This window comes from Corvus brachyrhynchos, unplaced genomic scaffold, assembly GCF_000691975.1.
Source record: "Corvus brachyrhynchos isolate BGI_N302 unplaced genomic scaffold, ASM69197v1 scaffold59, whole genome shotgun sequence".
NCBI lineage: Eukaryota > Metazoa > Chordata > Aves > Passeriformes > Corvidae > Corvus > Corvus brachyrhynchos.
In genome coordinates this window covers 257722-280230 of record NW_008246054.1, presented here as the reverse complement: position 1 = coordinate 280230, position 22509 = coordinate 257722, and the positions used below count along the sequence as shown (strand labels likewise).

At 44.9% G+C, this 22509-nt stretch overlaps 1 protein-coding gene and 2 long non-coding RNA genes across 3 annotated transcripts in view; 2 read left to right on the top strand and 1 right to left on the bottom strand.

Moving 5' to 3' along the window:
- LMX1B (LIM homeobox transcription factor 1 beta) overlaps positions 1-6419 on the top strand; it is a 62745-nt gene extending 56326 nt beyond the window's left edge. The window contains exons 6-7 of the mRNA XM_017745624.1: positions 619-780; positions 2490-6419. Of these exons, the coding sequence (XP_017601113.1) occupies positions 619-780; positions 2490-2647 (320 nt within the window). The 3' untranslated portion in view covers positions 2648-6419. The remainder of the gene's footprint in view (positions 1-618; positions 781-2489) is intronic.
- Positions 6420-7341: 922 nt separating this feature from the next.
- Positions 7342-14901, bottom strand: LOC108449489. The gene is made up of 2 exons (XR_001865651.1): positions 14815-14901; positions 7342-8850 (listed from the first exon to the last, which is right to left on the bottom strand). It is a non-coding gene; the product is annotated as an uncharacterized LOC108449489 (long non-coding RNA).
- A 1983-nt stretch (positions 14902-16884) lies between these two features.
- LOC108449488 lies at positions 16885-21754 on the top strand. The gene is made up of 2 exons (XR_001865650.1): positions 16885-16965; positions 19323-21754. It is a non-coding gene; the product is annotated as an uncharacterized LOC108449488 (long non-coding RNA).
- The last annotated feature ends 755 nt before the right edge of the window (positions 21755-22509 follow it).

Below are 22509 nucleotides of genomic sequence, written 5' to 3'. Positions count from 1 at the left end.
CCAGAGGGGCTCACGCGGAAGCTGTTACCTCGTTTCTAGAAGAAATGTACTATGTGGAGGTGCTTGCACCGGAGGAAATCTTCAGGAGGCTTGCTCCAGCTAGATTCTCCAGTTTGTTTTCTACTGCAGTAAGGGGCATGGTGCTCAGCTGGGAATCTGCACGGGCATCAGCTTTACTGCCCCAGCTGAGGCACAGGGAGTCCCTCCTGTGCCCCACGGGTGGCTGGACCCTGGGGCAGGCACTGCACAGAGGCACCAGGGCTTGCCCTGCTGCTCTGTGGGTACTCTTGAGGATCTCCAGCTCCCAAGACCTTGCAGCCTCAAATCCTCCACTTTACCCAGGGCAGAAAAACTGAGACCATCAGAAGTTAGAGAATAACTGGGCTCTGTCACACACAGTATACAGACTTTAGGAGGATAGGGTCAAGCACCTAGGAGCTCCAGAAATCATGTAGTCAGAAATTACAAGCTGTTCAGCTTATTGCTCAGGGTTCTACACTTGGACAAAATTTGGAAAGTTTCTCTGACTGACAGGATACCCCTGACTGCATTTGCTAGGGTTCATTGTTGCCACTGATTCTGCCCCAGCAGTAACTGTGCCTCCTCTTTGCTTTGCAGAAGTAATGTCCAACCGAATGGAAGGGATGATGACATCTTACACACCACTTGCACCACCACAGCAGCAGATTGTAGCAATGGAGCAAAGCAGTTATGGCACAGACCCATTTCAGCAGGGTCTTACCCCTCCACAAATGCCAGGCGACCACATGAACCCCTATGGTAAGGCATGCCTCATTCTGCCACATCCGAAGTAGCTGGGTCCGTGCGCTGGATCACGCACCACAGGGGCAGCAGCATTACTGGCTTTTAGAATATTTTTTCTGGCATTTGTACCAGGGAATTTGTACCAGTCAGTTTTATGTGTGTATTTTCTTGTACACATAAGAGGGTAGAACAGAGCTCATCACAAAGCTCTGGACACCTTTCAAAACTATTTCACAGTATAATTCTGATAAATGATAAAGCAAGCACCTCTCCAAGCTCCACTTTTTAAAACCACTGTCCAAGACACTGAAAAATAAACAGTACCAAATTCTAGCTCCCTCACAAATTTTTCCTTTTTTCTTAGAAGCTTTGAGGAAAAAGTGCCTTCAATAAAGAGAAGTAATCTATTCATTACAAAATGAATAAGCAGCCCTGTAAGACCACTCAGATTGGATGCGTGGATTTGTTAAAGAACAGTTCTTGAGCTACTAAGAGATGGGTTACCACAGGACTTTTCTCCTGCATAGTTTTATTCTCTGTCCCAAATCAAGATGACGGTTTGCTTTCACGATTGCTTGACCACACATCAAACGCATTACAAGCACTAAATGCTCAATTATTGATTCTGGACAATTGCAGTGTGGCATTTAAAAAGAATGTCAGAGGATTTTTCAGACTGTGATTCTCGGCCTTGCGGTAGCCCACAAGGGCCTGTTTCAGACTCATTTCTGCTGACCAGGAGCACTTCACTGTAGAGGCTCACATGTGCATTAGTGTCCCCAGCACAGCGTGCACAGGCCAACAGGAAATCTGCTTTGGGTCTGTGTCATTACTTTTGCCACTGAGACAAGTCCGTGGTGCACACCAGGAAATTTGGGAGGTCCTGTAAGGAGCTGAGGACATATGAAGTGCCCTTGAGCATTAGGTGGCTTGTGATTTTGTTGGTTTGCTTGGCTTTCTGAGTAAAACTCGTTGGGAAGTGGGTTCTGTGCTCCAAAAGGAGTGCAGGGGATGGCACAAAGCCCTTTTGAATGAGTCTGTGAGGAAAAAGAAGCAGACTAACACTTTCGCAGAGCCCCCAGGACTCGAGCTAGAGCTTTTTCTGGTGCCTTCAGTGTTGAGGTAAGCTGAAATCTTAGTTGCTAAGGGAAATAAAAGGTGCTGTTCCAAACCAGCCCTAAAAGAGTGGAATTTTCTCAAAGGAGAGCATATTTACAACTGTATCTCACTTGAGGCCAGGGAAGCTGGGTCTCTTCTGGGTCCTGTCACACTGGTAGAACTTTTACCTTGTGTATATATGAAGACCAGTATGATTATGGCTCTTGAGCCATGCTTCCCTGTCATGGGCACTCAATATCTGGTCCACCTTTCTTGTCAGTCCCAGTGCTCCCATGAGTGCCAGAGCCCATGGAGAAGCTGGGGACCTGCTCCTCCCCAGCACCGTTTGTTCCCGTTGTCAGCCAAGACTCTGTTATGTGCTGCTTACTGAAATTGAAATTAAATCCTGGCAAGTCTGGGGGCATTGCTGCCAGTTGATCCCTGTGGGTTGATTCCAAGCCCTCCTCCTTGTAGGTCAGACCCTTAGAGCCAGAGCAGGTTAACATGTGACTACAGAACCAGGAGTGTTCCCGTTTGCTGCAGCATGCAGCATGTCAGCATCCGTGTGTACTGTGTCCTCCCCTGGCTGCGCAGCATCCAGCTTAACATGTACATTTCATTTGCAGGAAACGACTCCATTTTTCATGATATCGACAGTGATACCTCTTTAACTAGCTTGAGCGACTGTTTTCTTGCCTCTTCCGAAGTTAACTCCATGCAGGCTAGAGTAGGAAACCCCATTGACAGGCTGTACTCTATGCAGAGCTCCTATTTCGCCTCATGAAAATAAAGAAAACTAACAGCCGGCGTGTGTTTAGCCAGTGACTTTTCCAGTGCAGACTCTACAGCCATATGTTGCCCAGCTCTTCCTTCACAGTGACTCTGCTGCCTCTGGACTGCAAAGAGCATTTTTTTAGGAAGACTGTCTCTGTTTGCGTATATGTGTATGTATGTATATATATTTTAATACCTACGTACATACATATATAGAGAAAAAAAACACATCCACCTGTCCCATACCCTTGATTCCCAGCTTGCGCCAGACCACGAGACAAGCACGGAAGGAACAGAAGAACCTGCTCGTCCTCAGCCTTTGATCTGGTTTGGTTTGAGCTCATCATCCTAAAGGAAATGGATTTTGTGGAAAGCTAGATCTTTTCCTCCTTTCTCTCTTCCTTTCTTTTGGATGTCTAAACTTTTTTTTTTAAGCCACTGATACTGACATCAGCCAACCATATGACAAATAAATCAAAGAAACTGGAGATTCCTCCTTTTCTTACTGCATGATTCATACTATGTTGTGGATAAATTGCCATTTGAACTGTGAGAAGTTAATGTAAATGTGACGTTCAACATTTGTTTCCTTTCTACACTTTTTCTACATAACCTAGATCTGCTCATTAGTTTATAGCCCTTATGCATATGATACTGAGGAAACTGGTTAACAGTATTTGTGGAGAAAGCCAGTGATTTCAGAACAAGAAAGGTCTATGACCCTGGAGAGGAGATGCATGTTAGGGGCAGAGGCATTTAGGTTAGTATTGATCTTAAATAATTAAAACTAAAGGTGCTTACAAGACAGATTTATTTAATTTTTTCTGAGGTGTGAGATTAAAACATTTACATTTGTTTGTAGGTATTGCAGTGCCAAATTTCAAGTCTAGACCATGATTGGCAAACAAGTGTTTTTCATTCTGTTCTGTTTTGCATGAGGCATAAATGTGCTGTTCTCTATTGTCCATCTGGAATAATTAAGCACTCCTTTAGTTACCTTGCCTCAGCAAGAATTGAGGATACACAGTTCTAGCCTGAAACACCAGAAGTCCTGAAATGTGCACCAGCTGGGAACAGGAAGCTATGAAAGAAATTACGATGGGAAGTTCAGGTATGTTGAGCTGAAATTTTACCACGTCCCGTAAATCCCCCGCTGCCAGGACTCCTGGCTATGGTGCCAGCTGACTGATCAGTGCAAGTGCTGGAAGAACAGGTACACCAACTGAAGGGGATGTCCCAGCTGAAGTCTGTCTCTGATGTTGAAGTTTGAGCATATGTCATATAGATTTTTGTAGGGCATAAAATATCATAAGTAATAATAGTATAGCTATAAATATTGCCTGGTGATAATTATAATGTGGAGAAACAGACAAGTACAGTCATGGCTCTCAGTGGAGAAAACTTCATGGGGAATATTTGCCAGGGTAATATCAGTAATTATAGGGTGTGTTCAAAATAGAGCTCATGGGGAAAGATTGGCAGGATAGGCACTTTCTTAAATAAATACCTTTAATATATTGACCATAATAGCTGAAAAACAAGTCCAAAGCTTTGGTTAATCTAACTCCTTCAGGCTGAGGACTGGTAACAGGCCAGCGTCACAGCATCCCTGTGGGGCTTGGCACCTTCTATGGGAGCGTGGCTCTCCTGTGCAGGGGGAGGCCAGAGCAGGACCCCTGTAACCTCAGCACCCAGGGAGGGAGCAGCCCTGCTGGGGGAACTGCGGCCTCAGCCTCGGGGAGTCCTGCACGGAAATGTGGACTGAGCATGTTGGAGGTTTCTTGAGAAAGCAAAGTTTTATCTGCAGGGTAAGTGCATGGGTTCTCACTCCAGAGACGACGAGAGCACCGTGGAGGAGGCTGTGCCTGTGTGTGTGTGTGCACGTAGTGCAGGGGGCAGAGCACAGGCCAAGGACCACTCTCCCACTGCTTGAGGTGCAGAGCCCCTGTCTGCTGCACACAGCCTCAGTCAGGGAAGGGACTGGTGGCTCTGCGAGGGTTCCAGGGGACATCCCTGTCCCCGTCCCTGTCCCTCTCTGTGTAGGCTCCCACAGGATCCCACAGGGAGGTGGGAGGTGGGTCTGTTGTGTCCATATGCTTTACCTAGTGACCATTCCCTGCTTTCTGGCAGGGATGTGGTTTCAACTGAGGGTTGTGAGCCCCTGGATATATTTTGAGATTGAAAGGATTTTCTTTTCTTACCCATCCTGTTCAATTATTTTTCCCTTTTCTTGTGTATCAAAATAAATAACAATTTCCTTTCTTTCTGCATGGTAGCAAACATCTATAAAGAACTCAGGTGATCCTCACTGCTTGCAGGGCAGAAGCAAGCAGGTTTCATATGGCACATGTAAACATTTGTCATTTGTCACCACCGATCTCGATGGATTCATCGTTTCCCTCCTCTCCCTTCTGCTGTGCTACTTTACAGTCATAGAAAAGCCTCTCAGACATACCAGTTTGTAGACTCCTCACACAGGCACAGCCTTGCTTCGTATCTCATTACTGGCAGGATCAAAATGGCATTTTTGGTGTTTACAGGGACTTATATGAGAACTATAATGTGACCTACAGTTTGGAGAACTGCCTTGTCCCAACTCTACCTCTGCATCTGGGATGGATGTTGAAAAATAATCCATCACCAAGGAAAAAATCAGACATCCTATTTTATAACTGAAGTAACCATAATTTTTTGCTGATTTTTTGGATGACTGCCACTTTTTTTTTTCATGCTTGTACATACTGTCTCCTCTCCCTTGGTGTGTCGTATGATGATGCCTTAGCTGTTTGTTGCCCCATGTTCTGCCACCTTTGGAGCTACATACCACGTACATGTTCAGGCCCTTGGCATGTGTAACATTTTCCATGCCATGGTGGGCTGCTGCTGGTCCAAGGAAGGAATGCATAGGCAAGGATTTCCAGTGGGCCTGCTATAGCTGGCAAAGGCCAAAGTTCATTAAAGCAAAATAAATGTCACTTTCTTTTTGTGGAATAAATTATTCTACTGGAGTGTGATCATTGTGGTTTTAACCTGGGACCTTGCAGTAAGAGATTATACAGCAACCTCTGACCTCTTTGATTTCTGCTTTACTCTTCTATTGTCAAGGGAATGTCCCCGATCAGGTGAAAGTAAAATGTTTAATGGGCCATATCACAGTAATATCTTACATTGAGTCAAATTGATAAACTCTTGCCAAAAATTCTTAGCATCTGGCACTTCCACGGAAACCACAAACAATGATTGCACATATGGGAGCTCAAAGGCTAGAGGTCATGACAGCAGTTTATTACATGCACCTTACAGTGATCATTTTCCCTAGGAAATTAACCCCTCTCTAATACAAATGCATCAAGTGAGCTCTTCATGGTGTTTCCATCATATTGTTTTGGCTAATCAAGGAATACGTGTGCAGCTAAAGTGGTGACAAGATGCAATTAAGTAAAAGATGATTGATTAGGTTTCAGTGTGCTCAATAATGTATCAAAATGGTGATTGTGAGATCAGACTGAATATGCTGGGTACGAGCTCAGAGGTCCTTATTGTGCAGCTGCAGGTCTGTGGCGGTGGCAGAGAGTTCCCAGCGTTCATGACCGGTTACTGGGCTGTCTGGTACTGGGTCCCAGCTGGGCTGTGGGACGGGCAGCAGCAGCACCTTCCCTGGGCATGCCTGGCTGCTGAGGGGACGACTCCTGCCCTCTGCTGCTGTTTTCAGACCCTCCTTATCACTGCACTGTGGGGCAAACCTTGGGGCTCGTGGCAAACATGTTTCACAGTCACAATACTAAAGACAATTATGTTGCTATAAATAAATGGTAGGGGTTGCACTCATATTGAAACATCATCTTGGGCATTTTGATCTCCTTTTCTTCTTTAAACTCTCATCAAAAACATCCAGATCACTTGGCCCAGTCGCAGCTAACTGTGCCTGAGATGTGGCTCATGTTAGTCGCACAGCAGCTGCTGAGTGGATTTTTCAAATCCACCCTGCATAACTCAGATGATCATTACCAGGTCCTTTGGAAGGGCCATTGCTCAGCCACCTCGCTGTGCATCATGTCATGGGGAAGGTCCTTCATGCCAGCAAACCTTCCAGAGATGATGTGAACCCACTTCCCTCTTCCCACTGTGCTCAGGACTCCCTTCCAGTTTCCTTAAGGGTCAGAGGTATATCCCAAGCCACTGCCTCAGGTGCTCCAGGGAACCCAGCTCTGGGATGCTGCTGGGATGCTGCAAACTGGGGTTTACAAGAGCACCTCTGTGAGCCCTGTCATGAGAACTCTGATTCTCCCTGAAAGTCACTAGAAATGAACAGCAGAATCATGAGGAAAGGAAGGATTCTCACAAGCTGGAGCTCGGTCACAGCAGTGAAAGGACTGAGAGGCAGCTGAAGTACAACACAGCTGTGGGAGCTGGAGCTGCAGTACCCAGAGTCCCAGTGCTTCAGATCATGCTTTACACAACCACATGCCCAACTCACCCCACGAATTTCTGACCAGTAGCTGCTCCCTAGCATGCAGGTCCCTCCATAGCCCCCCTTCTGTGGCCTAGGGGCACAGGGCAGCCAGATGGCCAGGGCTTCGGGCACCTGTGCTCCTTGGTTAGGGACATGCTTGGGCATTTGCTTGCCTGAAGTCTTTTGGTTTTGGTGGGCTTTCAACACGGTCTTGCTTCTCTGAGGCCGATCTGACTACTCTGATGGCTCTTCCCCTCCTGACGGCTGCAGCCTGGATCACCTTGGCTTGGTGCACCCTGGTTCTGTTCAGCAGCAGCTGTGAAGGGGCTGCCAGATACTTTGCATTGGGAACTCTGTTTTTAGGTGAACACCCTATTTTTTAGCTGTGTATGGCTGTATTACTTGTATATTTATATATTCTGTATTTATGTTATCGAAATGTAGTATTTTGTAGCTGTCTGTTACAATTTGTTTAACTTGTAAAAAATATGACTGTGCTCTCTCATACTTAACCAGCTCCTTTCACTGTAGATTCGCTGCTCCTTTTCCTCTGTTGGAAACAAACCACCATAATGTATGTAGATTGGAATTTTTTTTTATTTAATTATTTGTCATTATTAAATTATTTATTAGTGTTTTTAAATTTCATTTCACTTCATTTTTTTTCCTGCCACCATTGCTGGCAGCTAAGATCCATGAGTTTCTCATGCATCATGTTCCTTCCCACGTGCATGTGCACATGCACACACACACACACAGAGTCTAAACAAAAACAGAAAAAGAAAAAAAAGAGAGAGATTACACTTCAGTATATTTGTAAATAAAAGCAACCTGTAAACTAAGCAGGATTTTCCCTCAGTGTGCAGTTCTTTCTTTGCTTTTGCAGACTGAGAGTGTGTTCTCTGTGTCCTGGGGCTAGCACCAGTGTTCTCACAGGCAGGAGAACCCAGGGACAGGGACAGCCGAGCACAGCCTCAATGGTTTTAGTGTTGTGGAACTGCAGCCCAGGCTGCCTGGCAGAGGGACACTGCAAGGGTGATGGCAGAGGCTCCTTTTGCACTGGTCTTTGGCCTCTGCAGGTTGAGAGCTGTTCTGTAGGGATGGTGACAGATTGTTACACATCCTGGCTCCTCCAGCTGGCTGGTCAGACACAGGGAGCCAACCCAAACAGCCAGCCCTGGCAGAGGAGCTGCTCCGTGGTGATTTCAGAGACCCAGTGGGATCTTTCCTGTGCAAAGCGCATGCAAGGGCAGCCCCATGCTACAGCAGACAAATGTGTGTAAGTATTAGCAATGGATTATAAAGTATCCATCTAGTAATAGCAAATTTGAGACTAATACAAAATGATAGATACTTGCTGGTGTCTCTTGGGCCATGTAAACATGAACATGAACCTCAGCTGAGGTTTCATCTGGTCACATCTGATTACTCACTGCCATTCCCCAGGTCCAGAAACATCACATTTCTTTTCAATGCCTTGGAGATAAAGTTTTACAGATAACCTGGTATCACCAAATGGGACATCCCCGTTTCCACCCCCACCCTGCCATTTCAGCACGTCCCTATAGCCCTTGTGCAGCAAGGTGGGTTCACCTACCTTGAGGAACAGGCCATTCCACAGCCCCAACAGGCCTTGCCCAGCAGCAAGGACATGGTGTATCCCAAGGGGAGGGTGCTGGCACCGACTGAGTCTCTCCCACTGCAGTTTGCACATCATGCGGGTGGCACCACAAAGGGCACAACACATCAAGAGGCGGTATCTCAATGACATAATAAAAATCAGTTTAAAAGTTTCTTCCCCTATTTTGTTTTTAAAGATCCACACGTAACTGCTGAGCACAGATCTCCCTGCTCAAACTCTTTCCAAGGTAAGGGAGGAGGCACAGTCCCAAGTCCCACCTGAGGACCAGATCAATAAAGCATTTTTGCTCCTAGTCAGAACTTTCGTTCCTTTTTGCTTTCCAGCTCCAAACTGCATCATCCTGTCCCACTCACACTGGTTATTGGTGGAATGTCACTGAGGAAAAATGAATTGCCATTAGCAATTGGATTCACCTAAGTCAGAATTAGCTACTCAAATATTCATGCTCTCTGTGCATTTAATATTTATGAAGGAAGAATTAGAGTTGCCCATAGCCATTTCTGAATCTCCCCCAAAAAAATAGGTGAAAGGGATCACAAAAAAAAGGAGGAAAAAAAAAGATTAATACATTTGGAGCTTGGTGTTGTGTATTGTTTGTGTTGTGTTTCTCCTTGGTGTCAGTGAGACAGAATGGAGACTGATTTATGTGCCACAGCTGTAGCAAACAAAAGAAGAAGAGACCAGGGAAATGGCTAGAGGTAAAAATGCCAGTGCAAGGGGCTAAAGGCCTGCACCTGGGTACTGCTTCCCATGCAGCCTCCCCCCCTTGGAGCACCTTGTAAAATCAGATTATCTGCTGGACACAGGAGTTCAAACAGCCCTTCAAAAGATTTGTCTTAATAATTGCTGCCTTATCTTAACTTCTGGTTTTTTATCAGCCAAACTGCTGCTGGGAGGCAGATCCTGAGGATAAGGTTCTGTCACTCTTAATTATTATTACCTCTTATAATGAAAACACATTTGTTCATCCTCCCGTGCACTTGGAAGTGGTGTAACAAATGAATGTCTAGTGTTTTATCAGTATTTTTAATAACATAAAAGAAACTTATGAGTATGGCCCCACTGTATAAATGATTGTACATCAAATGCTATGAAATAGATAGCATACTTGCTTCTCATTTATTTATATTCAAATATAAACCAATTACTCAGAAAGAATGAAACACGTTTTTATGTCCTCAGAAAACCGTTTTTTCCTGAAAACCAAATTTTGCAGTTAAGATGCTGTAGGGCTATTTTCCATCACAGAAAGAACATGATAATTAGCCCCAGAACCAGCAGGTACATTCTGAAATGAGGTGATAGAAATGCTATTTCTTTGTTTACTTATGATGGGAAAATGAAATAATTCTCTCTGAAAGCTCACTAATGAATTTGGCCTGCAGTATTTGTCAAAGCCACAGCCACCATTTGCAGTCTTAAGCTAGTTTTTCTCATACCTCGAGAACTAAATATGAATTGCTTGGATACAGTGATAGCACGGTGTCAGTTGTATGTGTGAAGACCTTAAAGTCAGAAATGATCTGCACCTCTCCTTGGCCTGCAGCTCCTTGCACAGGTCTGATGTTTCTCACCAGCCATGGCCAGGGTCAGATGCTCTTGTCATAGCTCAACATGTCAATCACAGGCTCTGGGGCTATCACCCAGCGAGCAAGGCCCAGTGTTAGACATCACCAAAGTGGCACCCCAAACTGCAGAGCAAAGAAAATAACAGTGGAGAATTATGTAAACCACAACATGAACTAGAGCAATGCACGTTTCACTGCATTGAATGTTGATAGAGTCTTTGCTCTGCCACCTGGATTTACACTAACAATCTCTTGACCTTTAGTTAGCAAGAGGACATCACATTCTCTCATCTTTAGCCAAAATGAGGAAGTGAAGTGACATTTTTGCATGCCTGTGGGATGGTGCACCCACAAGGAACCGTGCAGGGATCTAATACAACACCTGCTCACTCCAAAATCTTCCTGCCATCCCTTGTGCCTGCTGACTGACTGGCAGATAGGACAGATCCAGTTCCTAGAAGCAGCAGGTAATGAGGGTTTGGTCAGACCCTGGCATAGTCAGATGATGTCCAAAGCAAAAAGGATTCTGTAAGACAGGCAGATAAAAGCAATGCTTTATGACAAGCCTTTAGCAGCTGGCAGGAGGGACAGGCTGGAGCTGTACATAAAGCACAGGAGCCTGGTTCAAACCCCTCATGTCATCCATCAGTGACAGATATTTTTGTCAGTCATGTGCTTGTGTGTCCCTCCCCTTCCAAACAAATCTTTCCATATGCTGTGATATTTTACTTTTAAACAGGCTTAGGTAGAATTCAAGTGGTTTTGTCAGAGTTGAGCCATTTTCCCATTCAAATTACTGTAGAAAAGGGTAGGACACCGAAGGGTTCCTTACAGCTTTCTGCCTGAGATACTGTTTCCTGAATAAACAATCCACCTCATTTGGAGCTCAACACAGTTCTTCCCCAAATTATTTTTAGCTCTTCTGCTGCTTCAGTTCAGTGTTCAAGACAATGTTTTGGCATGCTGCCACCTCCCCTCAGGTGGTGGGGCCCAGGGAGCTCATGCAGGGAGTTGGGATGAGGAAGGTGAGGGAGACCTGGTCCACAGAGGAGCAGAATTGAGCGTGCATTGATGTCCACCTCTGTACATGGCATTTTGGGTTGAGCTTGAGGAGAGCACCTCTCTGCTTTGTGACCCTGGCTGTAACCGGACACTGACCCTTTCAGCCATGAACTTCTCTGACCCAGCCCTGGGAACAAGCCCTGTCCACCGGGTGGGACAGGGACCTTTCCCCAGAGCAGTGGGAAGGTGCAGGCTGCTGTTCCAGCTCTGCCACTGCAGCAAGGATGCAGGTCACGGAGTTATATTTTTTTAAGGAAGATGTTTCACAGTGAGCCATCTGTGGTATTAAAACAAGGAACATGGGATATTAAATGCCTTTTCCTTCTGAACACCCATTCTGTAATTACCTGCTCTCTCCCCGCCCCCAGGGAACATGTCAGTGGTGGTGTGCAATGGTTGGGAACTGCACACCCACAGACAGCCAAGGTCTCCCCACCACACCCCTCCGGGTACCAGCCCCACTCAGGTAGGCTTAATTTCTTCCTTTGTTCAACTGGTAACGAGTAAACTGGCGTCCAGCAGCACACAATAAATTACTCCTGATCAGATTACCAGAGATCCGTCCCAGCTGGGGCATCCCATCACACCTGTGTTGTCAGATTAGTGGCGATAAGGAGCCGCTGATAAGCCTTGCACTGAAGTGCTCTCAGGGACCCTGAGCATTCCCTTGATCTTTCTTTACACTTCAGCACTATGCGGAAACCTTTTGTTTTAGAACTGAGAGGAGAAAACAGGTAATTATACTCCCAGTGGCAACCGCCTTTCGTGCAGGACACAGCAATGGAAGCCTGCTGCATACTGAAGCAGGCAAAATACATCTGACTAGAAACAATTAATTACTTAGCCCTGGATAACTTAAACTCTTTTTCTCACTTCTAAAAAGAGGGAGAAGCCCCCAGGCCGTGCACTAGGCAGAAAGAAACAAAAGTGTGTTGGAAGGCAGATTGCTATCAGGCTGGCAGCTCCAGGGATGTGGCTTTTCGTGGGGCTGCAGCCTATGTCTGCATCCAGACACGGCCGTTTCTGCCTGGTTTCTGTATCAGCTGATCAGAACAGAAAGTTGGAAGCAATAGCCCAGTTGTGGTTCATCTGCCTGTGTGACTTCCAAGGGCCACGAATGAGTCCAAGCAGCTGTTCTCTGAGAGCACCAGCCAACAGTCTGTGTCTGTCCCAGCTTGCTCCGAAGGGTTTGTGTGTGTTATTGAGATCACACGTCCCATTCTTAAAAAAAATTCTCTTCTCACTGATACACCAATAGTCAGTTTACAAAACACTGAGAAATTAAAATCTCAGGCAAGCGTGAAATGATGGTTTTGACAAGGACTGAGTATCAGTGAGGGTCTGGGTGCTGCTGCAGTGCTGGCAAAGACCACAGCTACGGCCACAGCAAGAGTCGGCCCCACCCCGATTTTTAATTGCTGCAGTGATGCAACCTGACTCGTCACAGGGAGGACCAACTGCCTTGAGCCCGGTAAGTTGACAGCTGAACTCCATTTCTGTGAGACTAATGAATTTTTAATGACTAATGGCTATTAATAAATCAATAGCACAATAAAACTAATAAATAAATAGATTTTAATTAATAGATAAGTTATTAATACTAAAGTACTAATTTTAATGACATTTGTAGCAAAAATTGCCTGTTTCTTCACTTTCTTAATCTCTGAAACTTTTATGAGGCCTTTCAAGTACAGAAGATTCCTTTAAGACAACTAGAACATGCATGAAAAAGAACAGGCTTTTGAAATCAAATCTTCTCGTGCTTAAAATAGAGGTAGTGCTGGGCTGTTGACAGTAGGTCTCTGAAGACTTTCAATATACTTTTTATTCTGTGAGTCTGGCACCACATAGGAAATTAATTCAGTGACAATATTTTCATTAGATTATAACCCAAGTTCTCAATCTTAGGCACATTTGTATGCTTGTAATACATTCTAATTACTTGTAAAGAATAAGTCTGTGTGCTGGTTGGCTTATTGAATATATTAAATTAATGAATAAATAAATTTGTCTCCATGCTGGGAACACCACTTGACATCAAAGCTTGCTGCAGAAGGAACCAGAAGTGCTCTTGACTGTGGTTTTGGTAAACAACATGATTTGTATTGTAGGTGGACCTTTATGTCCCTCACAAGAGTGATGATGGAAAAAGCATTTTTTATCCTCCAAAACAACAGAAACCAACTATGTGATGAGACTGCTACTTCTTTTTTTTTCCTTTTTTTTTTTTTCCTTTTTTTCATGATGGCTAATTATTGATTTACTCAGGAGAATTGCTCTTGGATGGAGCTCTCAGGAGCACTCTAGCACTTTCACGTATTTTTAAGTTATGCAAGTAAGAAGGAAATAGCATATACATGAATGAAAACTGTGATACTAGTAGAAAAGCATGCCAGATTTTAGTATAGTGTAGTGTCTGCCCATGTTGTGGAATTTTCTGTTTATCTTGTCATATTTCAGTTTTAAAAATAAGCTATTTTTAGCATGGAACAAAGTCATCAAAAGTGGGACTTTTTCTCAAAAGATGGGAAATCCAATAGCTTTAAGAGAGCTATTGACCCATCATGGTAGTAGGGACAAGTTTCTCTGTTTCCTCGGTGCAGAGCTGTAAGAGGCTCATCTTGCCCCCTACTTTGTGGTTTGTTCATCAACTTGTAACATACTGAGTTTTCTTTTCCTGGAATGATTTTCCTCTCTGGGCCCTAAGAGAAAAAAGTTCAGGTCATGGCATGCAAGGAAGAAAACCTGGTGTTCTGGAGACAGCCCTGTTCCCTATAGCTGATCCTCTGGAGTGCTTGGGTTTGCAGGGAAATGCTTCTCATTTCTTAGAACAATTGCATCCCTTCTAAGTGTCAAATTTTCTGATCAATGGTGTTCCAAAATCTAAAATGCTGCTGGTTCAGATCTTTTCCTGATAGCGGGATCCCCTTGACATTAGGAACTATGTCTCCAGAGGAGCTTAGCAAGGACATGGGGCAGAATACAAGGCACGTTATCTCTTAGTGAAAATGCAAGTGAGATTCAAGAGGTCAAAGAAAATAGGCTCCTGGTGCTGGAAGGCTGCTCTTTCAGGCAAGGGACTTGGTGGCAAGGCTGGAGCAAAAAAGGAAAATTTCTCTTCCAGCCTGTTGAAATCAGAGTCCATGGAACAAGACAATGTGGTTTTCAATGTTGTTCAGGCTGCAGTGCTTTGTTAGAGAACTGTTCACCCATGTGAAAATGCGTAACCCTGTCAAGCTGCCAAGTGAAACTTTGGGTGATCGGCTGCGTAAGCGCTGGTAGCACAGGATAGGGCTGCCTTCGGCTACTTTCAATTACACACCCAATTCTTTTAAGACTTCTGAATATTTGGGAAGAGAGAATATGCAGAACTTGTTTGTTTACATCAGATTGTGCTGTGTTTTCAGGTTTGGAGCATGTGAGCACAGTCTAGCCCTCCCCCTTCCACATACCTGGCAGCTTTGTCAATGCAGCAAACGAATCCTCTCCAGGAGCAAGCAGCGGTGTCAGACTGATATCGTGCAGGGTTTCGTCATTTCAACCGAGTGAGAACTGGAGCAGAGACAGGCATTTAGGAGCTAATGCTTTGCAAAGCAAACTGTCGGTGCTGGTGCTGCTGCGATGATTCAGGCAGCCCCGGGGCACTGCTGAGGTTGGGCTGGGCTGGAGGAAGGTGGTAACCACTGGCAGATCTCAGCCTTTCATCTTGCAGGTACTGCTGGAAGCGTGGCCAGGCTCTACCGGACTTGGTGCTGGGCAGAACAGATGGGAAGCGCACTCGGTTTCTCCCCGCCCTTTCGAGCTAGGTCAGCCACCCAGAGTTGGCCAAGCACCCAGCTGTCCCCGGGCACCGAGTCTCTCCCCAAAGGCTTGGCAACCTGGCACCCTGCAGGCAACACCAGGGAAGCTTGGCAAGAAGCTCTAAGCATTGCAACTTCTTCAGGACTGAAACGTTTTTTCGTGGCTTGGGATGCTCTCAGGATGGCCTGTCTGTGCAAGTAGCTTTTTTCCACAGGTGATTGCAAGTGAGGTCTTTTGGATGAGGAACTCACTGAAGCTGACAGCTTAGTTATTTTGAATTTATATACAGCTCTCTGTTCAGCACCAGGGTGGTGCTCAGTTTGCCCTAATTAGCCCAAATTACTGTAGCTACAAAAAGCAGGAATTGATTCTCATGGTACCTTGCTTATCTCTGCATAGAGCTACTGCAAAGACATGCCCCTGAGGGCATCACAGTAAATTTCTGAACCTTAATTCACATGTTCAAACTGTTAGTCAAACTTCCACACCAGACATATTACTGCATTTAGTAATTTTCAGCTTCTAATAAAGAACTCTGTACCTTTCTTTTCTAATCTTCTAAAAAACATGTAGCAGCATTCAGCTGTTAGAAGAGGTACCCTGAAGAGCCAAGACACCACAACCCTCCTCCAGATGACCAGGACTTCACAGCTCAGAGCTGTCTTTCCCCATGACAAACACACCCAGACTTGCTAGTCCTTGCTTTGTCTCGATGCTGCTTTTCCCCACATTATTCTACTCGCCCACTCCCAAAGGAACTATGCCACAAGGGCAAGGAAGGCAGTACTGCTCCTGCTCACACTGCTAATGAAACAACGCCTCAATTAGCTGTCAGAGGGGAGTCTCTGAGAACTGGAGCTGGTATCTGCAAGCCTGGAACATTTGTGTTTCTGTACTAAAAGTAACAGTTACACCACAGGAAGGAAAACAAACCTCCACAAAATAAGGCAATAAAACCAAACAGGTTTAGTCAAAGCAAAGGTAGTATTTTATTAATCATCATTATTTTGCTTTGTCAAACTTGATAACACTGGAGAATAAAAGGACTTTTTTATTGTAGTGAAAAATCTGACAGATTGGAATGGAAAGCTAACTTTCTGAGAACTGAGGAAAAAAAAATCTGAAATTAATTGGTTTTGAACCAAATGCACATGTGAGTGATTAAAGCTTTCCTAAATGAAAACACAGTGGTAACATTATTATTTCAATACAACTGAAAAGTAAACACAAAGCTTACCTGACATGACATTTCTATGCAAATACTGGTTTTTTATATTTCTGAATTAAAATTAACTGGATAAGACCAATTTTTCCTCAAAAGTGCTCTTGCAAAGCTTCTATATGTTCCAGGTACCTGTTCTGATTTTCCTATAAAAATAAATTGGCATGTTTACATTTCTGAGCCCAGCATGGGTGTGGCATGAACAAGATTGTATATATGTGAAAATTCCAAGGTGTTTGTGGCTTTTCTTTCCCAGTTTTGCAGGAGAATCAAATAGTCATTCCTTGCATACTTCAGGCTTCTCATCATTTACCTTTCAGACTTGTTATGGCTGCTAAGAGCATGAAGCATGAAGGAAAGCACAAGATTATGTTAAATGATGAGCATCATCCCTGAGGTGGGCAGATTTCACAGATACGTCCTGTGTGACAGCAGTGGGCTGAGGAGAACCTGATTTTCACTGACACAGAGTGCAGAGGATTGTGAGTTGAGGATACATGCTGCAATCAACAAAAATGAGTGAGATAAAATAGATGCTCAGTGTACATGTATGTCCATGAAGTGTGAAGAGGCTCTCCAGGTAAGGCGTGCTCAGACAAGGTACCCCATGTGCTCCACCTGTAAGTGCCCTGCCGCTGGCCTGGCCACTGCCACGTAGCCAATACCAGGAAATGCCCAGGGGGGAGGAAAAGCTGGCACTCCTGGAGTCCAGGCAGCATTAATGATAGAATCAGCTGTGTCCTGCTGGGAGAAAAATGTCCCACTCTATTTGCCAGAGTCACATGCTACATGGTGAGAAGGCACTCCTCACAGACTGACATTGGCATGGCAAATAACAACACAGCCACTGCTCTTGGCAGCATTTCAGAGAAGGATTTTCATGAGGATTAACTGTTCCTGAACAATTTCTCCAACATATAAGGTACAAATATTCTTTTCTTCCACTCAGTCATGCAGGTCTTTCTTGTACAAACACTGTGGTCAACAAAAGGAAAATCTTGCCCTCCAGTTATGCAAAATCCCTTCAGTGCCCCTGTGCCAGTTCCACGGGTGCCGATGGAGGGCAGGACTATGGAGGGCACAGGGCCTCTCCAGCACCTTGTCCCTGCACACCTACTCTCAGGAAGAAAATCTGTTCTTCTCTAAGGAACCAGCAGCCAGAGCCCAGCAAGGTCCAATTCCCAACCCATGTTGATGATGCTCTGTCAGAAAACAACTGATGTTTCCTGTCTCTTTGTTAAAAATACTCATGTTGTCACCTGTGGTGGCAAGTGAAGGACATGGCAACTCCTAGACCCCCAGTCTGGTCTGGAACAGGGGTTCACAGGTTATAATTTCTACTATGATAGTGCTTAAGTTTTTTATCATTAACAACACCTCAATTTTGCATCAGACCTTGGTCCCCTGGCTTGTGCTTCTCAGACTGTACGTAAATATCATATATGCACCAATTCAATTTTTATGAATAGCTGCCATCGTAAACTGATACAAATCTCTAAATTTTTCTTTTAATTTGATTTTATGTTGATGTGGCTATCAAAGCTCTACCACATCAAAGGAAATATTGTCTGTTATGATCAAAGTCTATAGGATTTTTAATGTAATCACCATCCAAAACCTGAAAGAAATGTTATGGAAAGGATTAATTGGGTTTCAGGCAAGTGAATTAGGAACAAAATTCCAATTGATATTCAGTAGCATTTTGGCATCTAGGTTGTAGAAGCCCTCTGGAAATCCTGGACCAGGCCAGTGGGTGATGCACCATTTCAGCACTGTGCTCAGTAATTTTATCCTCAAACAATTTTCGTTAGGGGCACTCCCAACATCTATCTCACAAATTACTGGTGGAGTCACATCCCCTGCAGCACTGCTAGGATATTGTATCATGCATCTTTTCTAGCTTATGACTGGAAAAGATAAGATCTGAAAAGAATTTGGTGGTGAGGTAGGTGATGAAATTCTGCTGCCGTGTTTGAATACATCAGGCAGGAATTGTTTTGAGTCCTGAATATGTATTCAATTTCCACAGGCTTCCAGGTGAGCGTCTTCTGCGGAGGGAGTACAAGCACTGATATGCAGATAGAACACAATAACTATCAATAATCCAATGACACCTGAAAAATCAGGGAATACATTATTCCAAAACAGTAGATGAACTAAGAGCCATTCATTTCTTTAACATTAGATGCCAGAGAATGGGATGTTGCCTGTGTTGTCTCAAACCTGGTTTATATGCATAGGTAAATACAAGTTAAATCATCTCTTTCAGGATGCTTATCAGCCTCTGCTATTCTTGCACTGAAGGCATAATAGCAGTCATGACAGCAGGGAGAAGGGGAAAGACACCACTGCAGTTTTGACCTTTTCCCAGCTCCTTGGTGGTGATCTGGCAAAGGGCATACTTTTATTTAACCCACACCACTGGGCATTGTCCCTTTGGTGTTCAGTGCAGGTGTGAACACAGGCAGTTGCTTAGATGGAGATGCAGAAAAAATATGCAGATATTTATGAATGATATGTGGTTTAGTCATTACACAAGATAAACTGTGGGAAAAGCAGCCAGCTGCTGTGACGCTCTTGGTAGCAGTAGCTTTATGGAAATGAGGACGCGAGGCAGTGATTTTCTGTAAGAGCCACTAGGCAAATGCTGGGAAGCAGGTAACCAGGTTAGGTCCTAATGAGACAAGCATGGGTTGCACAGGTTGTGCTATGTCTTGCTGAGGCCAAGTGGGGAGTAGCAAATGGACATGCTGGGATCTGCTTGCTGGCTCCCAAGCTGGGAGAAAGGTAACCACAGAAATACAGAGTGGAAAAAATTATTCTATGCTTTTAGCGCAGCTACATCAAACACATCGAGGAAGCAAAGTTCCAACACAGAAAAACAGGGAGCAGTACAACTTTCTGATCACTATTTTCTGATGGCTTGTCTGCTTGCAGCTCAGTCAGACCTGCCTGTTCACTCCTGCATGGAGAGCGATCTGCCAGAAGAACTGCCAAATTATCCTGACACCTTACACTAGGCAGCCTGTTACCTGATCATGAAACAGGCTTTGCTTTGTGGAGAGGATCTTGTCCGCAGAACCCTTGCAGCGAGGCAACACAGCTACTGTGGCAGCCTCCTGCTACACCACCCCTGTGCTGAGCTGAGATGCGAGGCTCACAGCTGAACTGTGCCTTTCTCATCCGTTTTATGTCACTCTGCATCTGTATTTCTAGGCAGGGGCATTTTCCCTTCTTCCATTTTACCTTACAATAAAGCAAAGCAAACAAAGAGGTATCAAGCTCCTGAGCATCAAGCAGGAGCATACACACATATTCTCGGGCTGCCCAGGCTATAGACCCAGCGTCCTGTGACATAGCAGACGCAGCTTCCCCATTGTCCGGGTGACCCCAGCTGAGCTGGGAGGAACGGCCCGGGGTGGGGGAGAAGGATCAGCTGTGGGCCTGATCCCAGCTGCACCAACCAGCTTTGTGACAGGCAATAAAGGGCCGAAGAAAAGACTTTTGTCCTTGACTGCGAGAGCGACGAACCTCCTCTCATTGGCAGGGATGACAATTAACCGCAGAGGATTCGTTCATTGTCTGGCACTCGTGATCTCCCAGCAGTTGTCCACTCCAGCATGTTCAAATAATGGGCGGCACCTTGGTTTTGTCAATGGCTCAGTCGGCTTTGTGTGCCTGTGCCAGACTGTCAGCCTGGAGGAGCCGGCTGGCTGTGGCACAGAGATCTTACTGAGATATGGCTCTGGTAGAGAAAATCTATGAAAAAAATTGCCAGGACAGGCTGAAGAGTGAAGCAAGATCTCCTTCCAGTGAACCTGGAATAAACAAACAGTGCTGGGCTGACAGGCATTTCATGGGGGCTCCATCACCCCATGTATAGAATCCTTTCTGGGAGGACATACCAAGTAGGCTCCTTATGCTGAGACCTCTAGCCTGGAGTGAGTTTTATGGAAGAACTCTTGACCCCTGCAAAAGGGCATAACATGAGAGCAAAAAAACAACACCGTGGCAGCCTTCCATGCACTTTCCTGTAGGAGCAAGAATTTCCCACCAGCTCAACTGGCGAAGAATGAGTTCCATTCAGGGAGGGAAACTTGTACTATTGAGGCTGCCACCAGACACCTCTTCCTGATGCTAATCCTATTCTTCTGCTGTGGATCAAGTAATTCTTGTGTGAGTATTTTTCATGGGCTAAAGAAAAAAGATATTTAACCACAACAAACCTGCTGCCAGCAAACATCAATCTTAGCTTCTTGGCTCTAAATTATGAGCACCAGCTACCAATTTCTGGCTGTTATTTTTACTGCAGAGGTACCTCACGCATTGACGTGGATCTCCTGGCAGTGTCGGTGCTTTGCCATCCTCCTGAAAGCAAGCATGTGCAGTCCTCCAAGACATGAGAGAAACTTAATTAGGCTTAGTGCTATAAGGCACCGACAGCAATGTTTTAAATAATCTCTTGCAACACTTGTTTGGGAGTGTAGGAAAATTCTCCTTGCAGAGAAACGCCTTCACAAATTTGGAGAGTAGAGAAGTACTTTGAGGATTTAAGCCTGCCCCTCCTCCAAGCACTTAAAAACCCTCCTCCACTTTCAGGTGACTCAGTCATTCTAGCAGAGGCTGGAGGGGGCAGTGTCCTCAGAGCATCCTGGTAAAACAGTGCAGAAAGTCAAAAGTGCCCCACATTCTTGTGAAGCAAAATTCTGAACTACGTTTTTAAAAATCTTTTTGCAACACTTCCAACAAATCAAATGGTTTATGTTTTGTTATTCATTTTTCCTAAATGAATGCTAGCAAAACCTGTCTGAGCCATGAAGCTGATCTTCTACAGTGGTAGACAAGGGCCCTAAATGTGGATTTATTGCCTGTTTATTGCCCAGATATCAACCCCTCGGTTACCACACGCTGCCAGTGAGTCCCCATGCTCAGCCTCAGAAAACAACAGGAGCCTTGGCATTCTCCAAGGTGCTTGACCTTGACCAGCATAGCCCACTGGCTTCCACCCATGGCTGTTCAAAGGACAAGGACGTTTCAGCAACTCTTCCCAAGGACAGGGAATCTGAGCAGCTACAACCTCTTGCAAGCTCTCCAGTGACCCATACCTGATGAGTTACACGTCTGATCATTGTCAGCTTGATTGAGCCACTGCTGTGGTTCAATCTCAGCACACTCCTCTGGCACTGAGATGACATGGGGATCTGCCCACACACAGGTCCCACTCCCACAGTCGTGTGTCAGTTTTCCTGGGCTCTCATCCACTGATGCCAATCTGTCAGCAGCAGGAGAATGGTTCCCTCACCCACCAGGCACCTCCCCATGGCAGCCTATGCTCTTTCCTGTTGCCAAGAAAAACTGCATTTCACCAACTTTCTGAATTTCTTTTTATTTTTGTTCTGAGTGTTCCCAGCACGCTTGTTAGTCTAAGCTTTAGAATGAGCTGAAAATGAGTTATAGATGGACACTGACTGCAGAATGCTACTATTTATTCAAGGTCTTTTACATACCTGTCTCTCACCCAAAAGACAAAACAGCCAGAGCTGGCAAGAGAGAGTCTCCACTGCTCAATTAAAAAATAGAATTAAAAATATGTTAATACACCTGTTACACGACAGGAGGAGCAGAATACGGCTGCTGTCTCTTATCCTGTGGGAGTCACACATATTGTATCCTTCTCCTTGCTTGGTTCCCTCTAAGCCTTCTGTTGTGGTAACACAAAACAAATCTTTTGACCGAGTCCAGGAGACTGGTCTAACAATAAGAGTTATGGATTCCATTGTCCACACAAATGTAAAGGTTACAGCATCTGTCGTGTGTCAGGCCTGAATGTTGTACCTGTAGTAAATGACATAACTAACTCCTAGAGATGTTGCTTCTGCCGGTTCAGTCATGTCCCAGTGTCTGAACTAGTCTTTGAAGATCTGATGGAGTTTCCTTCCTTCTGTATCTTGCTCAAAAGGTCTCTTCTAAATGTACTGGCAAGACTAACTTATTGCTTTTGTCCAAGAATGGATGTGACCAAAGATTTCTCTATACAACATGGTTTCAATAGTTGATATCAGAGTTTAAAGAACTGTAATCAGTGTTAGTCTGGGTGATGCACATGAACTTGGGTAATTCCTGC